The following is a 20,634-nucleotide window of genomic DNA, read 5'->3' as shown; positions in this document are numbered from 1 at the left end:
CCCCCCCCCCCCCCCCCCAAAAGTCTCCAGCTCCTCCCGTCCACTGCCTCTTGTAAAACTCCTCCTCCCAACCTCGGTTCCTTCCCCCCAACTTTCCACCCCGGCTAGCCCGCTCGGACCCTGTTCTGCCAGGCTCCGATGGCCGCAGCCCCTCCCCCCACCTCACTCCCGTTCACTGGCCGGCTTAAACCGGCCAGCGTGGAGGCCCCCGCCCGGGTCCCTTTCCCCCTTGCCCGGCCCGGCCCTAGGAAAGCCCAAAGATCCCCTTTTAGCACACAAACCCCGCATATCCACCTACACCCCAAAGAGCCCTCATTTCGAGTGAAAGTCCCGTCCCTTCCCTTGTCCAAATATATACCACATTGGCTCCTTTAGTCTCTACACCCGCGCGCAGTGATACAAAAAAGAAGAAAATACAGTCATGAGGTTACATCGGCACATGGCCATTCCTCAATTTGTCAGTTCTGCCACAGTCCTTCTGCTTTCACAAACTCCTCCGCTGCTTCCGCCGTTCCAAAATAAAAGCCCCTGAGCTTGTAAGTCACCCTCAGCTTCGCTGGATATACAATGCCGCACCGCACCTTTCTAATGTACAGTGCCCTCTTCACCAGGTTGAAGGCAGCCCGCCTCCTCGCCAGCTCCACCGTAAAGTCCTAGTATACATGTATACCAGCTCCAACCCACTGCACCACCCGCTTCTGCTTGGCCCAGCTCAGGACCTCCTCCTTCACCCTGTACCTACGGAAGCACAGAGTCACTGCCCTTGGCGGCTCACTCGCCTTTGGTACAGGCCTCCACGACCGATGAGCCCGATCCAGTTCATATCGGGAGGGATCCTCCCCCTCCCCCAATAGTTTTGCCAGCATCGCGGCAAAATACTCAATCGGCTTCGGTCCTTCAACTCCTTCGGGCAGCCCCACAATCCTCAAATTCTGTCGCCTGGATCTGTTTACCAGGTCTTCCATTTTTCCCCGCAGATCCTTGTTAGTGTCCATCACCTTCCGCATCTCTTTCCCCATCGAGGCAAGTTGATCACCGTGCTGCAATAACGTCTCCTCCACTTCCTTCAGCGCCTCCCCTTGCTATCGCACCTCCGCCACTGCGCTCGCCACCTCCGTCCTCACCGGGGAAACCGCCTCCTCCACCAGCACACTCAAAACCTCCCTCATCTCCTTCCTCACCATCTCCATGCATTTTGCAATCTGCGCCAACTGCTTTTCGAATTCCGCAGCCATCACCTTAGTTATTTCTTCAGCCGTAAGCAATGCGGCCTCCCCTGGTGCTCCAGCCTCCATTTTCCTTGGTGGCCCCGCGGTGACCTTTCCACCTCCCGACGGACCGTCAGCTGTTTTTTTTACGGCCGTTTTTTTGCTCACCCTCGACATTTTTCTTTTTTTTTCTGTGCCTTCACTGTGCCTCCTCCGTGCCTTCTCCCTGCTTCTTCTGCCTCCGTGGACCCTGGGACCGGGCTTAAAGCCCCAAAAATGCCGTTCCCGAATGGGAGCCCTCCATTGTGTGGCCGCCTCCCGCCCGCCGTCACCGGAAGTCAGCCATCAGGAGATTTTCTTAATGTAATCAATACCTTTGGCTGCAAATGGTTTTCTGATACCCCACAAAGCTCTTAGCTAGGGGCGTTCCACTGATGCCTGTGAATGGCGTGCTAGGCAAAATTCCCAGGAGCTCTCCCAGATACACCCTTTGATGCAGGGGTTCGTGAGAAGAATATCCACTCATCTTTCCTGAATTTTAAAGCCTCCTCTCCGTGGGGTAGAGGCCTGAAAGAAAAACAGGATTCCATCCCATTTTCTAATTCCAGTATGGCAATAAGGCCAGAAAGGCAGCCTGGGCAGGAATGAACTTCGATGAGGAATTTGATGAGAAGTATGATAAGAGATAGAAATAAAACTACGGTGAATATAAATATATTTTAGTTTTCTTTTCCATCTTTATTTTGAAGCCTCCAATTGTCTCTTTAATTGATGATCGTTGCCACAATTTTGTTTTCCTAAGAAGTTCTATGATTTATTGGTTTGGTGAATTATGATAAGCATTGGGGTCATCCATTGAATTGAATAATGGCTTCTGACGATATAGGGCGTGATCTGCTGGCCGAAAAGTAGCGCTGCATGGCTGATAATTGCCGGGAGATCTCTCTCCTGGGATCAATCTGGCTCACCACGCCTCACGAGATCTAACGTGATCTCGTGAGCCATCGCGATGTGAACGCTGCCCATCGTGATTGGGATCCCATCCTCGTCGATCTTTCATCCACTGTTCCCATTTATGGGCAGCACGGTAGCACAGTGGTTAGCACCGTTTATTCACAGCGCCAGGGTCCCAGGTTCGATTCCCGGCTTGGGTCACAGTCTGTGCGAAGTCTGCACATTCTCTCCGTGTCTGCGTGGGTTTCCTCTGGGTGCTCCGGCTTCCTTCCACTAGTCCCGAAAAATCTGCTGTTAGGTAATTTGGACATTCTGAATTCTTCCTCTGTGCACCCGAACAGGGACCGGAATGTGGTGACGAGGGGCTTTCCACAGTAACTTAATTGCAGTGTTAATGTAAGACTACTTGTGACAATAAACATTATTATAAAAATCACTTTCTGGCAAATCTGCATATTAGAGTGAGACAGCTAATCTCAGAAAGGACAGGCAGTCAGTGCAGAAATCCCCTGTGGTTGTCCCCCTCTCGAACATGTATGCCCCTTTGGATACTGTCGGGGGGTATAGCCTATCGGGAAAACAGCAGCAGCCAGAGCAGTGGCACCACGGCTGGCTCTGAAGTTCAGAAGGGAGGGTCAAAGCGCAGAAGAGCAATAGTCATAGGGGACTCTATAGTCAGGGGCACAGATAGTCGCTTCTGTGGACGTGAAAGAGACTCCAGGATGGTATGTTGCCTCCCTGGTGCCAGGGTCCAGGATGTCTCCGAACGGGTAGAGGGCATCCTGAAGGGGGAGGGCAAACAGGCAGAGGTCGTTGTACATATTGGTACTAACAACATAGGCAGGAAGGGGCATGAGGTTAGCAGCAGGAGTTCAGGGAGCTAGGCAGAAAGTTAAAAGACAGGACCTCTAGGGTTGTAATCTTGGGATTACTCCCTGTGCCACGTGCCAGTGAGGCTAGAAATAGGAAGATAGAGCAGCTAAACACGTGGCTAAACAGCTGGTGTAGGAGGGAGGGTTTCCGTTATCTAGACCACTGGGAGCTCTTCCGGGGCAGGTGTGACCTATATATGAAGGACGGGTTGCATCTAAACTGGAGAGGCATAAATATCCTGGCCGCGAGGTTTGCAAGTGTCACACGGGAGGGTTTAAACTAGTATGGCAGGGGGGTGGGCATGGGAGCAATAGGTCAGAAGGTGAGAGCATTGAGGGAGAACTAGGGAATAGGGCCAGTATGGCTCTGAGGCAGAGCAGACAGGGAGAAGTTGCTGAACACAGTAGGTCTGGTCGCCTGGAGTGCATATGTTTTAATGCAAGAAGTATTACGGGTACGGCAGATGAACTTAGAGCTTGGATTAGTACTTGGAACTATGATGTTGTTGCCATTACAGAGACCTGGTTGAGGGAAGGACAGGATTGGCAGCTAAACGTTTCAGGATTTAGATGTTTCAGGCGGGATAGAGGGGGATATAAAAGGGGTAGTGGAGTTGCGCTACTGGTTAGGGAGAATATCACAGCTGTACTACGGGAGGACACCTCAGAGGGCAGTGAGGCTATTTGGGTAGAGATCAGGAAGAAGAAGGGTGCAGTCACAATGTTGGGGGTTTACTACAGGCCTCCCAACAGCCAGCGGGAGATAGAGGAGCAGATAGGTAGACAGATTTTGGAAAAGAATAAAAACAACAGGGTTGTTGTGATGGGAGACTTCAGCTTCCCCAATATTGACTGGGACTCACTTAGTGCCAGGGGTTTAGACAGGGCAGAGTTTGTAAGGAGCATCCAGGAGGGCTTCTTAAAACAATATGTCGACAGTCCAACTAGGGAAGGGACTGTACTGGATCTGGTATTGGGGAATGAGCCCGGCCAGGTGGTAGAAGTTTCAGTAGGGGAGCATTTCGGTAACAGTGACCACAATTCAGTAAGTTTTAAAGTGCTGGTGGATAAGGATAAGAGTGGTCCTAGGGTGAATGTGCTAAATTGGGGGAAGGCTAATTATAACAATATTAGGGGCAGCACGGTACCCTTGTGGATAGCACAATTGCTTCACAGCTCCAGGGTCCCAGGCTCGATTCTGGCTTGGGTCACTGTCTGTGCGGAGTCTGCACATCCTCCCCGTGTGTGCATGGGTTTCCTCCGGGTGCTCCGGTTTCCTCCCACAGTCCAAAGATGTGCAGGTTAGGTGGATTGGCCATGATAAATTGCCCTTAGTGTCCAAAATTGCCCTTGGTGTTGGGTGGGGTTACTGGGTTATGGGGATGGCGGTGTTGACCTTGGGTAGGGTGCTCTTTCCAAGAACCAGTGCAGACTCGATGGGCTGAATGGCCTCCTTCTGCTCTGTAAATTCTATGATAATGATCTATGGTAGGAACTGAAGAACCTAGATTGGGGGCGGATGTTTGAGGGTAAATCAACATCTGACATGTGGGAGGCTTTCAAGTGTCAGTTGAAAGGAATTCAGGACCGGCATGTTCCTGTGAGGAAGAAGGATAAATACGGCAATTTTCGGGAACCTTAGATAACGAGAGATATTGTAGGCCTCGTCAAAAAGAAAAAGGAGGCATTTGTCAGGGTTAAAAGGCTGCGAACAGATGAAGCCTGTGTGTAATATAAGGAAAGTAGGAAGGAACTTAAGCAAGGTGTCAGGATGGCTAGAAGGGGTCACGAAAAGTCATTGGCAAATAGGGTTAAGGAAAATCCCAAGGCTTTTTACACGTACATAAAAAGCCAGAGGGTAGCCAGGGAAAGGGTTGGCCCACTGAAGGATAGGCAAGGGAATCTATGTGTGGAGCCAGAGGAAATGGGCGAGGTACTAAATGAATACTTTGCATCAGTATTCTCCAAAGAGAAGGAATTGGTGGATGTTGAGTCTGGAGAAGGGTGTGTAGATAGCCTGAGTCACATTGAGATTAAAAAGACGAGGTGTTGGGCGTCTTGAAAAATATTAAGGTAGATAAGTCCCCGGGGCCTGATGGGATCTACCCCAGAATACTGAAGGAGGCTAGAGAGGAAATTGCTGAGGCCTTGACAGGAATCTTTGGATCTTCACTGTCTTCAGGTGATGTCCCGGAGGACTGGAGAATAGCCAATGTTGTTCCTCTGTTTAAGAAGGGTAGCAAGGATAATCCAGGGAACTACAGGCCAGTGAGCCTTACGTCAGTGGTAGGGAAATTACTGGAGAGAATTCTTCGAGACAGGATCAACTCCCCTTTGGAAGCAAATGGATGTATTAGTGAGAGGCAGCATGGTTTTGTGAAGGGGAGGTCGTGTCTCACTAACTTGATTGAGTTTTTCGAAGGGTTCACTAAGATGATTGATGCAGGTAGGGCAGTGGATGTTGTCTATATGGACTTCAGTAAGGCCTTTGACAAGGTCCCTCATGGTAGACTAGTACAAAAGGTGAAGTCACACGGGATCAGGGGTGAGCTGGCAAGGTGGATACAGAACTGGCTAGGCCATAGAAGGCAGAGAGTAGCAATGGAAGGATGCTTTTATAATTGGAGGGCTGTGACCAGTGGTGTTCCACAGGGATCAGTGCTGGGACCTTTGCTGTTTGTAGTATATATAAATGATTTGGAGGAAAATGTAACTGGTCTGATTAGTAAGTTTGCAGACGACACAAAGGTTGGTGGAATTGCGGATAGCGATGAGGACTGTCAGAGGATACAGCAGGATTTAGATTGTTTGGAGACTTGGGCGGAGAGATGGCAGATGAAGTTTAAACGGGACAAATGTGAGGTAATGCATTTTGGAAGATCTAATGCAGGTAGGGAATATACAGTCAATGGTGGAACCCTCAAGAGTATTGAAAGTCAGAGAGATCTAGGTGTACAGGTCCACAAGTCACCGAAAGGGGCAACACAGGTGGAGAAGGTAGTCAAGAAGGCATATGGCATGCTTGCCTTCATTGGCTGGTGCATTGAGTATAGGAATTGGCAAATCATGTTGCAGCTGTATGGGGCGGGATTCTCCGCAATCGGTGCGATGTCCGCCGACCGGCGCCATAAACGGCGCGAATCAGTCCGGCATCGCGCCGCCCCAAAGGTGCGGAATTCTCTGCATCTTGAGGGGCCGAGCCTTCACCTTGAGGGGCTAGGCCCGCGCTGGACTGATTTCCGCCCCGCCAGATGGCGGGAAAAGCCTTTGGTGCCCCGCCAGCTGGCGCGGAAATGACTTTGCCGTGCGGCGCATGCGCGGGAGTTTCAGCGGCCGCTCACGGCATCCCCGCTCATGCGCAGCGGAGGGAGTCTCTTCCGCCTCCGCCATAGTGGAGACCATGGCGAAGGCGGAAGGAAAAGAGTGCCCCCACGGCACAGGCCCGCCTGCGGATCGGTGGGCCCCGATCGCGGGCCAGGCCACCGTGGGGGCACCCCACGGGGCCAGATTGCCCCGCGCCCCCCCCAGGACCCCGGAGCCCGCCCGCGCCGCCTTGTCCCGCCGGTAAGAGAGGTGGTTTGATTCTCGCTGGCGGGACAGGCATTCCAGCAGCGGGACTTCGGCCCATCGCGGGCCGGAGAATCGCCGGGGGGGGGGGCCCCGCCAACTGGCGCAACGCGATTCCCACCCCCGCCGATAATATCCAGTGCCAGAGAATTCGGCAACCGGCGGGGGCGGGATTCACGCCAGCCCCCGGCGATTCTCTGACCCGGCGGGGGGTCGGAGAATCCCGCCCCTTGAACCTTAGTTAGGCCACACTTGGAGTATAGTGTTCAATTCTGGTCGCCACACTACCAGAAGGATGTGGAGGCTTTCGAGAGGGTGCAGAAGAGATTTACCAGAATGTTGCCTGGTATGGAGGGCATTAGCTATGAGGAGTGGTTGAATAAACTCGGTTTGTTCTCACTGGAACGACGGGAGGTTGAGGGGCGACCTGACAGAGGTCGACAAAATTATGAGGGGCATAGACAGAGTGGATAGTCAGAGGCTTTTCCCCTGGGTAGAGGGGTCAATTACTAGGGGGCATAGGTTTAAGGTGCAAGGGGCAAGGTTTAGAGTAGATGCACGAGGCAAGTTTTTTACGCAGAGGGCAGTGGGTGCCTGGAACTCGCTACCGGAGGAGGTGGTGGAAGCAGGGATGATAGTGACATTTAAGGGGCATCTTGACAAATACATGAATAGGATGGGAATAGAGGGATACGGACCCAGGAAGTGTAGAAGATTGTAGTTTAGTCGGGCAGCATAGGCGGCACGGGCTTGGAGGGCCGAAGGGCCTGTTCCTGTGCTGTACTTTTCTTTGTTCTTTGTTCTAATATGCATTCCCGAGATCTAACCAAGGTGTGGGATCTAACTCCCTTGCCTTGGCGGCCTTGTGTGGGTGCAGTTCAGTGCTGGTCCTCACAAACAGGGACCAGATGGATTGGCATTCATGGGGTCTCCCAGAGGATCGGGGGCCCCTAAGTGCTTGCCACCTGGGTGCCAGCCTGGCAATGCCAAGGTGCTAAGCTGACATTTTTTGCATGATGGGCATCAGGCCCAGGGGTACTGTGCTGGGTATGGGGAAGACCGAGGATCCTCTATTGGTGAGTTGGGGCTTGGGGGTGTTCAGGGGTCACGGCAGAGGGGCCGAGAGATCAGGGTGTGCCATTTAAAAATGGTGTCCCGAAATCTCCCTGCACTGAGGAGTTCCTGTGAATGGAGCTCCTCAGTGCATTCTCCGCTGAGGCCCTCGATCTACCTGAATGGCCGTTCAATAGCGTGTTTTTCCGTCTCTCCCAGCGCTGGGAAACACCTGGCTAATCCCGATATCGGACTCTGTTCCCAGTTGGGTAGATCGCACCGATATTGTCTAATATCTGATAGAAGTTGTTTTTGATGATTTTCTGCCTCCTGCTGACTCAAAGAACGATTAGATGCTGTCTCCTCTCACCCATGGATATCTCTTTCTTAGCCTGGAGTTGGAGGACCTTCATCCTTTTTTCTCTTCATCAACTGCAGTTGGGAGGACCAAAGCTTTCTTTACTACAGACTTGCGAAGAATGTAACACGCCAGTATCATTCAGGACACCTGTTGTTGTTGTTGGCCTGTACTGCAAGGCTACCACAGATGTGGCCCAGTCCTTGAAGAGGACATATGTGACTGCTAGTGCTTTGTTGTATCTGTCGGCGGCAGAGTGGGATCTTCAAGGGTCTCCCCGGTCTCCAAGCAACCAATATCACAGTTCCCTGGCTGAATAATTCAGATGCAATGGATTAGAACAAAAGCATAAAAATCACAAATAAGCAATAACTCTCACAGCGACCAAATTCCATCCCTTCTTCCCATCTGCTGTTGTTGGCTTTGCTCATGTGGTAAACATGCAGGGATTTATAATTATGTTAATGAGTTATTCCTGTCAAATCCAGTAGGGCTAGCTGCACCCTTTACCAACGCTGAAGTGCACATATGTGCCGTGGCCCCAAGGTCATTGGGTGGTTGGGGAAATTGGCCCTTGTATTTAAACAGTTCCATCACAGCTTGCGGCAAGCTCCAATTAACTTCAATTAGAGGAGATCATGTCAGGCAAGTGAGTGAAAAAGAGAGAATGAGAGAGGTCATATATCATGACAGGATGTGAGCTGACATTGATGCACTGGAGGAAAGCCAAATGCGATGAGGAACAAAACAGAAAGTACTGCAGTGTGGACCAGCTGTTGTGTCGTTGGTCCTTGTGCCAATACCTGTCTCTCACGGGAACATTGCTGAGTTACAAGGATTTAATTTTCGACAATACATTGAACCTTTGGTGGCATGCCTATGTATTTTCAGCTCCTTATAATCTCACACAGTTGCAGTTTTCAGAAATTTCACCTTTGCATTATTCCTTTGAAAACACTAAGAGGGCTTCAGATTCTTTTACAGGAGGGATAACAAAGGAGTTCTTACTTTATCAGTAACTGATTTTTATTGTAGTGTATTGCAGAAAAATGTGAACAGTCATCAAGGCTACACTTTTAGAGAAAACTGGTTCAAGCAGGTAGGAGCTATCTCGCTCCAGTGTAGTTCAAGTGCAATGACCTGACCTAATCAGATCTCATCAGTAATCACACACACTCGAGAAATGAGAACATTGAGGGGGGGAATTTGAAGGTATGTCTTACGATCTAAGCCATTATCTTTATGTATGTTTATTATTTCTAATTTGAAAGATGTTTAATTAAAGGGGCATTGTTGTACTTGTAAGGTGATTTTGGATAGAATTTTATCAGACACCTGAAGTAACACAGTCACACAATTGGAAATGTAATATATATTGCTGTATGAATGTCACTTAAAATATTAAATCTTCTTCATAACTGACTGTCAAGGTTCTACATGAGTTGAGACTGGGCAATTTTAATCCAGTTCCTCGAGGCTGTAAATCTCTAATTTAGGATTAAGTTGGCAATCTTACTTAAAATGGCCACCAAACACTGGAACTAGTACTGCCACAATGAAGTGATACTTTTCTGTAGTTTGGACTGAGGCAAATTCTTGGAATAGAGAAGTCCGGAATTCTTTGAGCCCCATTCTACCCCAGCACAATTATGTACTGTAGCACAGTGGTTAGCACTGTTGCTTCACAGCGCCAGGGTCCCAAATTCCCGGCTTCGGTCACTGTCTGTGCGGAGTCTGCATGTTCTTACCGTGTCTGCGTGGGTTTCCTCCGGGTGCTCCGGTTTCCTCCCACAGGTCCCGAAAGATGTTGTTAGGTGGATTGGACATTCTGAATTCTCTCTCCGTGTACCTGAACAGGCACCGGAGTGTGGTGACTAGGGGCTTTTCACGGTAATTTCATTGCAGTGTTAATGTAAGCCTACTTGTGACACTAATAAAGGTTTTTATTATTAGTTGGGATGTTCCCTGAGTAACTCGCCCTTTAAGGCTAGAGATTTCAGAACAGCACAGCACTAATCGATTGGGAAGCATGGCTCATCTTGACCAAAAAATAGCGATTTGCTTCCAAAAATAAATTCATTTTTCCCCTGCTACTTTCCTAACTGCAACTAATCTCTCCGCAATTGTTGTCAGTAAACAAGGACTGTAGGCTTCGCTGCCAGGAAATCATGGCCGGATATCTCCGCGCCCACGCCGGCTCAGAGAATTGGAGTAGATGCCAAGACGGGCCGCGGCGCAAGTCCGACGCCGGGACGTGATTCTCCACGCCCGGAGAATGGCCGCCAGCCACGCACGCGGTCGACGCGGCACCAGTTGGGGGCCGTTGAAAGAGGCCCCCGCGGCGATTCTCCACGGTCGACCCACCGGCGTGGTTCTAACATGGTTCCACCCGGCAGGAGCTCGGACCCACAGCCGTGGTGGCTGTCCTGGTTGGGGGGGGGGGGATCAGACTCCGGGGGGGGGCCCCCACGATGGCCAGAACCACGATTGGGGAACACCGATCGGTGGACACGTGCGATCCGGGGGGTGAGGGGCTACCTTCTTCTGCACCGGCCCGCTATGTGGCATGTGCGGATCCGCGGCCGGCAGTAGAGGGCTGCGTATCGGCAGGGTGCTGTGTACAGCACTCTTGCACCGTGCTGGCCCCCTGTGGGCCACGGAATCGCGGGGCCAGGAGGCCCGTTGACGCCAGCATGAAACACTCCGGTGTTTACGCCGGGGTCAACGCTTAGCCGCGATTTTAGAGAATCTCGGCCCATATATCTCAGCATAATGAAAATGTAATCTGCAAAGGGAACTGGTGGGAGCCAGTTCCATCTCTTCTTTTGACATCAGCATCGGACAGGGAAGATCGAACACTCCACCTGTAAGAAATGCTCATCCTTAAAAAAAAAGGTTGGAGACTATGGACGGGATACTCCGGTTCCCCAGCCGCGGGTTTCCCAGCGGCACGCCGTTGCTGGTGGCAGGATTCCCTCTTCGCGCCGTTTGTCAATGGGATTTCCCACGCTGGGGGTGCGCTGCCAGCGCGAAAAAAGAATCCCAACGCTGGAGAACTCTGGCCTATGGAAATCCCCGACTCCAGTAAAACCTCTGCCTCAGAAACATCCTCAATTGCTCAGGAAATCTGGCCCAATGTGGGTATGCTATCAGTGACCTGGGAGTGCTTGTTTCTAACACTGAAGTTGCTCACAAAGTTCACAAAAGAAAAGCGAAAAAGGAGAATTAGTTTCTCAGGAAGCCACAACATTAAAATAGTGGGATGTGTAAATTGGACATCAATTGGGTGTTAATTCGGGTGTTGGATGTCAATGGGAGATTCACCTGCGTGTATATCAGAGCAGCCGGAAAAGGTTTTTAAAAAAAAGTTGGAGGTGCAATATGTACCTCTGTAAATCAAAGTTTGTAAGTACTAAAGACTCAACTGTGGTATTATATTCTTCACCATCTGACTGTCTGAACTTTGACAGGGAAGGGACAGAAAAACAGTCACTCTGGTTTCAGTAGTTACCATTACACGTGAGAACACCACCCACCAGGTACGCGGTACATGTGCGACTCGTCCAACGTTGTGTACCTCATACGCTGCAAGAAAGGATGTCCCAAAGCGTGGTACATTGGCGAGACCATGCAGACGTTGCAACAACGAATGAACGGACATCGCGTGACAATCACCAGGCAGGAATGTTCCCTTCCAGTCTGGGAACACTTCAGCAGTCAAGGGCATTCCGCCTCTGATCTCCGGGTAAGCGTTCTCCAAGGCGGCCTACAACGCAGAATCACTGAGCAGAAGCTTATAGCCAAGTTCCGCACACATGAGTGCGGCCTCAGCCGGGACCTGGGATTCATGTCGCATTACATTCATCCCCCACCATCTGGCCTGCGAAATCCTACCAACAGTCCTGGCTTGACACAATTCACACCTCTTTAACCTGAGGTTACCCCATCTCTGGATCTGTAAAGATTTAATCACCTGCTAATGCTCGCATTCCAAGCATTGTCTGGCAGCTTTGAATCTGTCTATATATGTGTTTCTGGAACAGACCCCTTCATTCACCTGAGGAAGGAGCAGCGCTCCGAAAGCTAGTGACATCGAAACAAACCTGTTGGACTGTAACCTGGTGTTGTAAGACTTCTTACTGTGCTCACCCCAGTCCAACGCCGGCAACTCCACATCATGGTTTCAGTAGGGTATTGGGTCATCAATTTCCCAACAGCTGATTTGAGAGCTAACAGTGGGGGGCATGCTATTGGCAGGTGTAGCCTTATTTCAATATTGAAATCCCATTGTCTAAAATTCCACACTGAAAGCCGCATTTTACACCTTGGAAGGAAAGTTGGCTGGAAGCCAACTTGGTCCGTGCAAGGCCACCCCGCAGACATAACGCATTACCGGTGGGTTAACTTGGTTAACAGTGGGACCGTTGCTGCTCCCTGGTGAGGAAGATCCGCCCTCAGGAGCTGCTAGCCTATCCAATTGGTTGGTAGCTGCAGCAGTCTCACAGCACTAAGCGCTCATTAGTTGGTGTTGCTGAGACTGCGAGCAGTCCCAAAGAAGGCCCAGGGCATTAGTTGGGAGGGTTTGCCTAGCCTTGGGAGGGGAGGGGGCCTTGGGTTTTGGAGAGCAGCTGGGTAGGTAGGATGATGAGGGCAGATCCCCCGATGCGCAAAGGTTCCCCTTAATCATAGTAACCCACACCCTCTCCTTCCTGCCCGTTTTAAAAACAGCTTTTTAAAACGGCCTGCAACTCCTGCCTGCCTGCTCATGCCAGCCGTATTATGGTATGGGTGGCGTAATATTGAGGCCAGTTGGCTTGTAAACAAGGCTGCAATTTTTGGGCCCACCCACCCACCGTGTTATGGGGTTATCATCCAGGGGTGGGTGGGAAGCTGGTGAGCTAGGTACCCATCCTATTTTATGTGTCCTCCTGCTGAAAACACACTTTAGTGGAAGCATGTAACATGCAACCCCAAATCTTACATCTTTGGTTGAGACTCACGACAAGGATCTTCCGATAAGAAACGGATGCAAGGGAGTTCCAGGACCTGCCCTGCAGCAGCTGGCTTTTTAAAACAGAAAAATTAGGCTGGTCATGAAATCCATTTTGTGTCAGCTGCTTTGCATTTTTAGTATCAGTCAGGAGATCGGGGCTATCTCCCACAACAGTTCCGTTGGCTCCAGTGGAAACCTCCTTAGTTGCGTACAGTTTAGTTGAATAAGCAAAAGAAGTCTGACCTGTTAATGCTGTTTTGCATGATTCTTTTTGCATTACTTAAGCAGAGTGAGGTTTGCGGTGGATGGTCATGAGGTGCTTTCATGTTGACTTGCGCTTTGTGGCCAGGGTTAGCCCGTTAGCCGTGCTCGGATCGGAAGGAATGAAAGCTTTTCGAATGCTGGTCACTGAGGGGTGGTGGTGGTGGTGTGTGGCGGGCGGGCGGGGGGGGGATTGGCACCAAGGGCAGGGGCGCCAGAAATAAATCCCACATGTTTTGATCGCTGTACACTTGTATGGCGAGAGCGCAGCGGATTTGGCTGCAGGGCAGGAAGGCCATCGATAGGCCTTTCCGCCCCAGTCTTAATTGGAAATGCACAGTAGATTCATCAGCACCTGGATGACAAACTTAACATTTTGAGAGAACCTTTCCACTGAACACCGATCTGCATCCGAAATCCTATTCTATCCCTCTCTTCAAATGGAATAACCTAATCAGCACTATGACTAAAACAGCAGGGAAGGATAAGTTGTAGGTACTCTGCTTTTCGTGTCTCCTCTCCTCACGCTTCAACGTCTCTTCACCATCTATCGGGCTCAAGTCAGGATGGCGATGGCACTACTCACCAAGATCCGGATCAATGCCCAAGAAACTCAACACAATCCAGGCAACATCATATTGTGATATGGATTTTTGTCATTGGGCTGAAATGTACACCCCCACTTGCCCTCCCCCATGCCCCCTTCTCCCAGCAGTACCACCAGGGGAAGGTGGGCAGGTGGGGGGGGGGTGTAAATTTGAATGCAGTGCCTCTGCACCCACCGTTCTCAACACCTATCAGTCTTATCTCGTTGAACATTCCTTGGATGAAGCAAATGGTCAGCATATCTGCCCCTTCATAATTGTAGGTGCAGCAGAGAAGGTGTCACTGACCTGTGGGCTAATTGAGGCCCTTAAGTTGCAAATTAACGGCCACATAAGGGTCAGTTTCCACGTTCAGCAAGTAAAGAGCCCAACAGCTTTCAGTGCTCAGACTGATGGCAGGCAAGTGCAGGTGCCTCCTTTACAGGCCCCTTGGGCCCATCAGAGGCTTGCCTTCAAAGTCTCACCCTGCCCCATTTCACTTCTTTTCTGGTCCCTCACACTCCCTACCAGCCTGTTCTGGTTCTACCCAATTCCCTCCTATCCCACGGGCCCCATTGTCCAGCTCCAGCAACAATCCCTGTTGGGGATTGATACAGTCCCAGCAGTGGCCACTGTTCCTGGTGGGCTACTGAGGCACAGAAAGCGTCTAGCCATTTGATTGCACGGCAGCTCTCAGAGCCAGGACTTCCTCCCCAGGTTGTAATGGGAACGGGGGTCCCTGGCCGAGTTTAAAATCCCATCCATTGTGTCTATTACTTGATGTAGTTACTATTGATTGATGTATACACGCTGATCTCTGTGTTAGCTGCATAACCTTTGTTTCATCGTACAGATTGACACTTGCAAAATAGATCGCTTTGCAAAATTATTGAATTACAATTTTAGGCTGACTCATTGTAAAATGTAATGTAGAGAATATACTTGAAATGTATTGCAGCAGATTAATTTCCTAAGATGTAGCAGCAACTTTGCTGATGATGTGTTGGCAATTGCGACACCCTTACTAGATACCTTGGGCGGGATTCTCTGGCCTCCCAGCCATGTGTTTCTTGGTGACGAGAGATTGTGAGCCATTCACTGGCGGCAGGATTCTCTACTCCTGCCCCTGTCAATGGGAATTCACATTGAAGCCACCCCATGCCACCGGGAAATCCGAAGGCAGGGGTGTGTGCCGGCAGGGCCAGAGAATCTCACCGCCAGCGAGCGGCCAGAGAATTCCAGCCCTGACTTTGGACGGGATTTTCTTGCCCTTCTTATCAAATGAGTACCCCCCCCCCCCCCCAACTCCCTGCAGGTTCCCCGTTGGCAGTCAATGGTGAGTCGCGCCGACCAGTAGAAAACACGCTGCCGGGGGAGCCGGGGGGGCAGAAATCCCATCTGGGGCTGGATTCTCCGCTGGTGGGATTCTCCGTTGCGCCGGCAGCGCACCCACCCCCGGGTATTTCCTGATGGCGTTGGGCTGCCCACAATGGGAAACCCCATTGGCCGGTTGGCGGAACAGAGAATCCCGCTGCCGGCGGGGGCGCGTCGCACCAGAGAACTGGTGCTGGCGGGACGGAGAATCCCGCCCCTTGTCTCTAACGGTGAACGAATGTGAGAATCCATTTTATTGGTCAATGTCATATTTTCTCGCTTCTCATTGATCAGGGTCATCTTTCTGAAGGTTTAGTAACCAAATGGTATCGATCACCTCGCCTCCTCCTGTCGCCAAACAACTACACCAAAGCTATTGACATGTGGGCTGCAGGTTGTATATTTATGGAAATGCTGACTGGAAAGATGTTGTTTGCTGGTAAGCAAGTTCCTGTCCTTCTATTTGCTGCTTTTCAACTGTTGTTTTACAAAAGTGCAGGGTAGCATTGCTATTGTAGATGACAGCAACAAAGTTAAAGATAAAAAAGTAAAGGAAAAGGAATGTTTTTGCTCAGATTATTTTCGAATGCACAATAGCTGTATTAGTGTATTTCAATGATGGAGTCCAAGGACAAAATCGTTTGATGGTGGTGGGTGAGGGATCTGTCAGGCCATGAGGTGGAATACAATTCTTCTGCTGTTGATGCCGCAGTGTCTCATGGGTGTCCAGTTTTCGGCTACTGAATCTGTCTTTAGTATATCTCACTTAACATGGCCATAATACTGCGCTTTATGAATGGAGAGTGCCCTCACCTTAAAAATAAGACTTTGCCTTCTCAAGTACAGTGCAGTTATCACATCTGTTTTGGACAATTGAGTCTGTGAGAAGTAGTTTGGTTAGAATTGAGGCCAGGTGGAGTAGACCGTCATGTTGGTTCCTTCATCAACTGACACGAGTCCATCTGGCTTGGTGCTATGACATTCAGGACTCAGCTGGCTCAGTAAATGGGGGGATTGCCAAGTCATGTTTGTGAATGTTGACAATGCCCATCCATTCTATACATTCTGTGTCCTTGGTGCTTCAACCAAGGGATGTTCAACTTGACAAGAAGGCTGATTTGCCAGTTGGTCAGTAGGTGATCAACAGATGGACTCCTTTGCCATTTTGGAGACATGAGATGTCATAGGCTGTGCACCCAATGTTGAGAATTCCCCGGGCCACTCCTACTTGTATGTATATCACCATCCTGGTGGACACCACCCGGGTTTATGGTGAAAGAGTCTGGAAGATTAGCTGATAAATATTATTCTTGGAGTACAACCATATCAGACAATTGATCTGGTGACCCATGGAACAGCTGACCCAATTTGGTGACTGTTTGCTAATAAGAAAGACCAGTGGACAGCACGGTAGCACCGTGGTTAGCACAGTTGCTTCACAGCTCCATGTTTCCAGGTTCGATTCCCAGCTTAGGTCACTGTCTGTGCGGAGTCTGCATGTTCTCCCCGTGTCTGCGTGGGCTTCCTCCGGGTGCTCCGGTTTCCTCCCATAGTCCAAAGATGTGCAGATTAGGTGGATTGGCGATGCTAAATTGCCCTTAGTGTCCAAAAAAACAGTTAGGTGGGGTTTCAGGGATAGGGTGGAGATGAGGGGATAGGTGGAGGTATGGACTTAGGGAGGATGCTCTTTCCAAGGGCCGGTGCAGACTCGATGGGCTGAATGGCCTCGTGCATTGTAAATTCTATCATCATAAGGTCTTAAAATGCCTAAATCTTTTGTAGCTCTGATATATTTGACATTACTAACAGATCAGTGTGCTACTTTCTTTTGATTCTGTTCTGTAATTATACTTAACAACTGAGCAGCCTTCTAGATCACTTCAGAGGACATTATGAGTGAACCACGTATTGTGGATGGAGAGTCGCATGTAGGTCAGAGCCGGTAGGGGTGCCTGGTTACTTTTCGAGAGGTACCTTAGGTGAACCATCATCGCCTCTTTTTTGTGTCCATAATTATCTGACATCTTGTCAAGATGAAATTCACAGTCTGAGGAATATTGGCTATAACCCAGTGTTTCCAATACTCCCAACATTTCACATCAGGCAAAGGTGCTGCTTATTTTTGTTTTAAATTTTGAACTGTGCATGGCTTGTGACAAAGAATAAGCGAACTAACTTAAACGTGGTGTGATTTCCTCCTCTCCACCTTTCTTTTCTTCCCAGGTGCTCATGAGCTGGAACAGATGCAGTTGATTCTGAAAACAATTCCTGTTCTCCACGAGGAAGATAAGCAGGAGCTGCTCCGGGTTATGCCAGCGTACATCAACCCAAAGTGGGAGGTATCAAAGCCACTGAGGGCACTGCTTTCTGAAGGAAATGCAGAGGGTAAATCACCCTTAGGAAATAAAGTGTGATACTTGTTTCGCCTGTGAGGCTCAAGAGTGTTCCACAGAGATAGCATACTGTTCTGTCTTTTGTACTGCAGAAGCACTTACATGAAGTGATTCGGCAATGTGCCCACAAGCTTACATCTTCTTTTAACATTTTCTGGCGGTGGACCTTTTCCATTGTCGAGCAAACAACTCAGCATGGCCGCGGTCAAATAAAATGATTCTCAGTACTGGCACTGCACGGTTACTTGTGGAGATTGAAAAACCGCAGATATCAACAATGCCGGCTCATGTATATCATAACACTGCCATCGTGGTGGAGTTAATATCTGTGGCAATGGTATATATTTTTAAAAAGGGTATTCCATCATCTTGCATCTCCTCTGTGCTTCTTGTACCAACCAAGACAAACAATGATGATCAACTAAATAAGCAGAGTTAGGGGCAGCACGGTGGCCCAGTGGTTAGCATTGCAGCCTATTGGCGCCGAGGTCCCAGGTTCGATCCCAGCTCTGGGTCACTGTCCGTGTGGAGTTTGCACATTCTCCCCGTGTTTGCGTGGGTTTCGCCCCCATAACCCAAAGGTGTGCAGGGTAGGTGGATTGGCCACACTAAATTGCCCCTTAATTGGAAAAAATGAATTGGGTACACTACATTTTTTTAAAAAGTAAGCAGAGTTCCAGTTTGGGCTTTCTCCTCAAGACTTATTGGCATAAATGTGGACTCTGTATGGGTAGAGTTGAGAAATACCAAGGGACAAAAACATTAGTGGGTGTCATATATAGACCCCCAAACTGCAGTGGTGAGGTTGGGAATGGCATTAAACAAGAAATTAGTGATGCATGTAGAACATAGAATATGGAACATTACAGCGCAGTACAGGCCCTTCGGCCCTCGATGTTGCGCCGACCTGTGAAACGACTATAATGCCCATCTACACTATTCCCTTATCGTCCATATGTCTATCCAATGAACATTTGACTGTCCTTAGTGTTGGCGAGTCCACTACTGTTGCAGGCAGGGCATTCCACGCCCTTACTACTCTCTGAGTAAAGAACCTACCTCTGACATCTGTCCTATATCTATCTCCCCTCAATTTAAAGCTATGTCCCCTCGTGCTAGACATCACCATCTGAGGAAAAAGGCTCTCACTGTCCACCCTATCTAATCCTCTGATCATCTTGTATGCCTCAATTAAGTCACCTCTTAGCCTTCTTCTCTCTAACTAAAACAGCCTCAGGTCCCTCAGCCTTCTCTCATAAGATCTTCCCTCCATACCAGGCAACATTCTGGTAAATCTCCTCTGCACCCTTTCCAATGCTTCCACATCCTTCCTATAATGCGGCGACCAGAATTGCACGCACCAGAGTTTTGTACAGCTGCAACATGACCTCATGGCTCCGAAACTCAATCCCTCTACCAATAAAAGCGAACACACCGTACACCTTCTTAACAACCCTCTCAACCTGGGTGGCAACTTTCAGAGATCTATGTACATGGAAACCGAGATCTCTCTGCTCATCCACACTACCAAGAATCTTACCATTAGCCCAGTACTCTGTCTTCTGTTATTCCTTCCAAAACGAATCACCTCACACTTTTCTGCATTAAACTCCATTTGCCACCTCTCAGCCCAGCGCTGCAGCTTATCTATGTCCCTCTGTAACTTGTAACATCCTTCTGCATTGTCCACAACTCCACCGACTTTAGTGTCATCTGCAAATTTACTCACCCATCCTTCTACGCCCTCGTCCAGGTCATTTATAAAATGACAAAATGCAGTGGCCCCAAAACAGATCCTCGTGGTACACCACTAGTAACTGGACTCCAGTCTGAACATTTCCCATCAACCACCACCCTTTGTAAGAAGGGAATCGGTGATCATGGGTGATTTTAATCTTCACATAGATTGGGCAAATCAAATTAGCCACAATGCCATAGAGGAGGAATTCCTGGAGGTGTATACGGGATGGTTTTCTTGACCAATATGTGGAGGAACAGACTGGAGAGCAGGCCATCTTAGACTGGGTACTGTGTAATGAGAAGGGAATTATTGCCAATCTGGCTGGATGAGACCTCTTGGGGATGAGCGACCATAACATGATAGAATTTTTTATCAAGATGGAGAGTGAAGTAGTTGATTCGGAGACTAGGGTGCTGAATCTTAATAAAGGGAACTATGAGGATATGAGGCGTGAGTTGGCCTTGATAGATTGGGGGGAGTTACTTAAAGGGATGACAGTAGATAGACAATGGCAAACATTCAAGGGACGCATGGAAGAACTACAGCAACTGTTCATTCCTGTCTGGCACAAAAGCAAAGGGGATAAGAGGGCCAATCCATGGCTTACAACGGAAATTAGAAATAATATCCGATCCAAGGAAGAACCATACAGACTGGTCAAGAAAAATAATGGGCGCAATTCTGCCAACGGGAGACCAAGTCCCGACGCTGGAGTGAAAACCGGAGTGTTTCACTCCGGCGTCGGAGCCCGCTCCCAGCCCCCGATTCTCCCACCCTCGGGGGGCTAGGAGCGGCGTCACGTCATTTACGTGCGCCGGGCCTTGGCGCTGCGTAAAAGCGGCGCCGCTAAATGACGTCACCCGCGCATGCGCGGTTGCTGTCCTCCCCGAGGCCTCCCCGCAAGAAGATGTCAGATGGATCTTGCGGGGCGGCGGAAGAAAGGAGGTCCTCCTTCAGAGAGGCCGGCCTGCCGATCGGTGGGCACGATCGCGGGCCAGACCCCATTTGAGGCCCTCCCCGGTGCAGGAACCCCCACCCCCCCCACAGGCCGCCCCCTCCAGCGTTCCCGCGCAGTTCCCGCCGGCAGTGACCAGGTGTGGACGGCGCCGGCGGGAACCTGTCATGTTAGGCCGGCGTCTCATCCCATCCGGGCCGGAGAATCGGCGCTTGCCTGTTGCAAACGGCGAGCGGCGATTCTCCCAGCGGCCAGCCATGATTCTCGCCGCGCTGGTTTGGGGGGGGGGGGAAGAATCGCGTGCAGGTGTCGGGGTGGCGT

At 50.0% G+C, this 20,634-nt stretch overlaps 1 protein-coding gene across 1 annotated transcript in view; it reads left to right on the top strand.

The window, feature by feature from the left end:
- Window positions 1-20,634, top strand: part of LOC140409183 (mitogen-activated protein kinase 4-like) — a 248,814-nt gene that overhangs the window by 179,136 nt on the left and 49,044 nt on the right. Inside the window, exons 3-4 of the mRNA XM_072497418.1 lie at window positions 15,519-15,663; window positions 17,448-17,609. Coding sequence (XP_072353519.1) covers window positions 15,519-15,663; window positions 17,448-17,609 — 307 coding nt within the window. The remainder of the gene's footprint in view (window positions 1-15,518; window positions 15,664-17,447; window positions 17,610-20,634) is intronic.

The sequence above is a fragment of the Scyliorhinus torazame genome, chromosome 3 (assembly GCF_047496885.1).
Source record: "Scyliorhinus torazame isolate Kashiwa2021f chromosome 3, sScyTor2.1, whole genome shotgun sequence".
NCBI classification, from domain to species: Eukaryota; Metazoa; Chordata; class Chondrichthyes; order Carcharhiniformes; family Scyliorhinidae; genus Scyliorhinus; species Scyliorhinus torazame.
The sequence above is the reverse complement of the archived record's forward strand: the minus strand, read 5'-3'. Positions and strand labels throughout refer to the sequence as shown.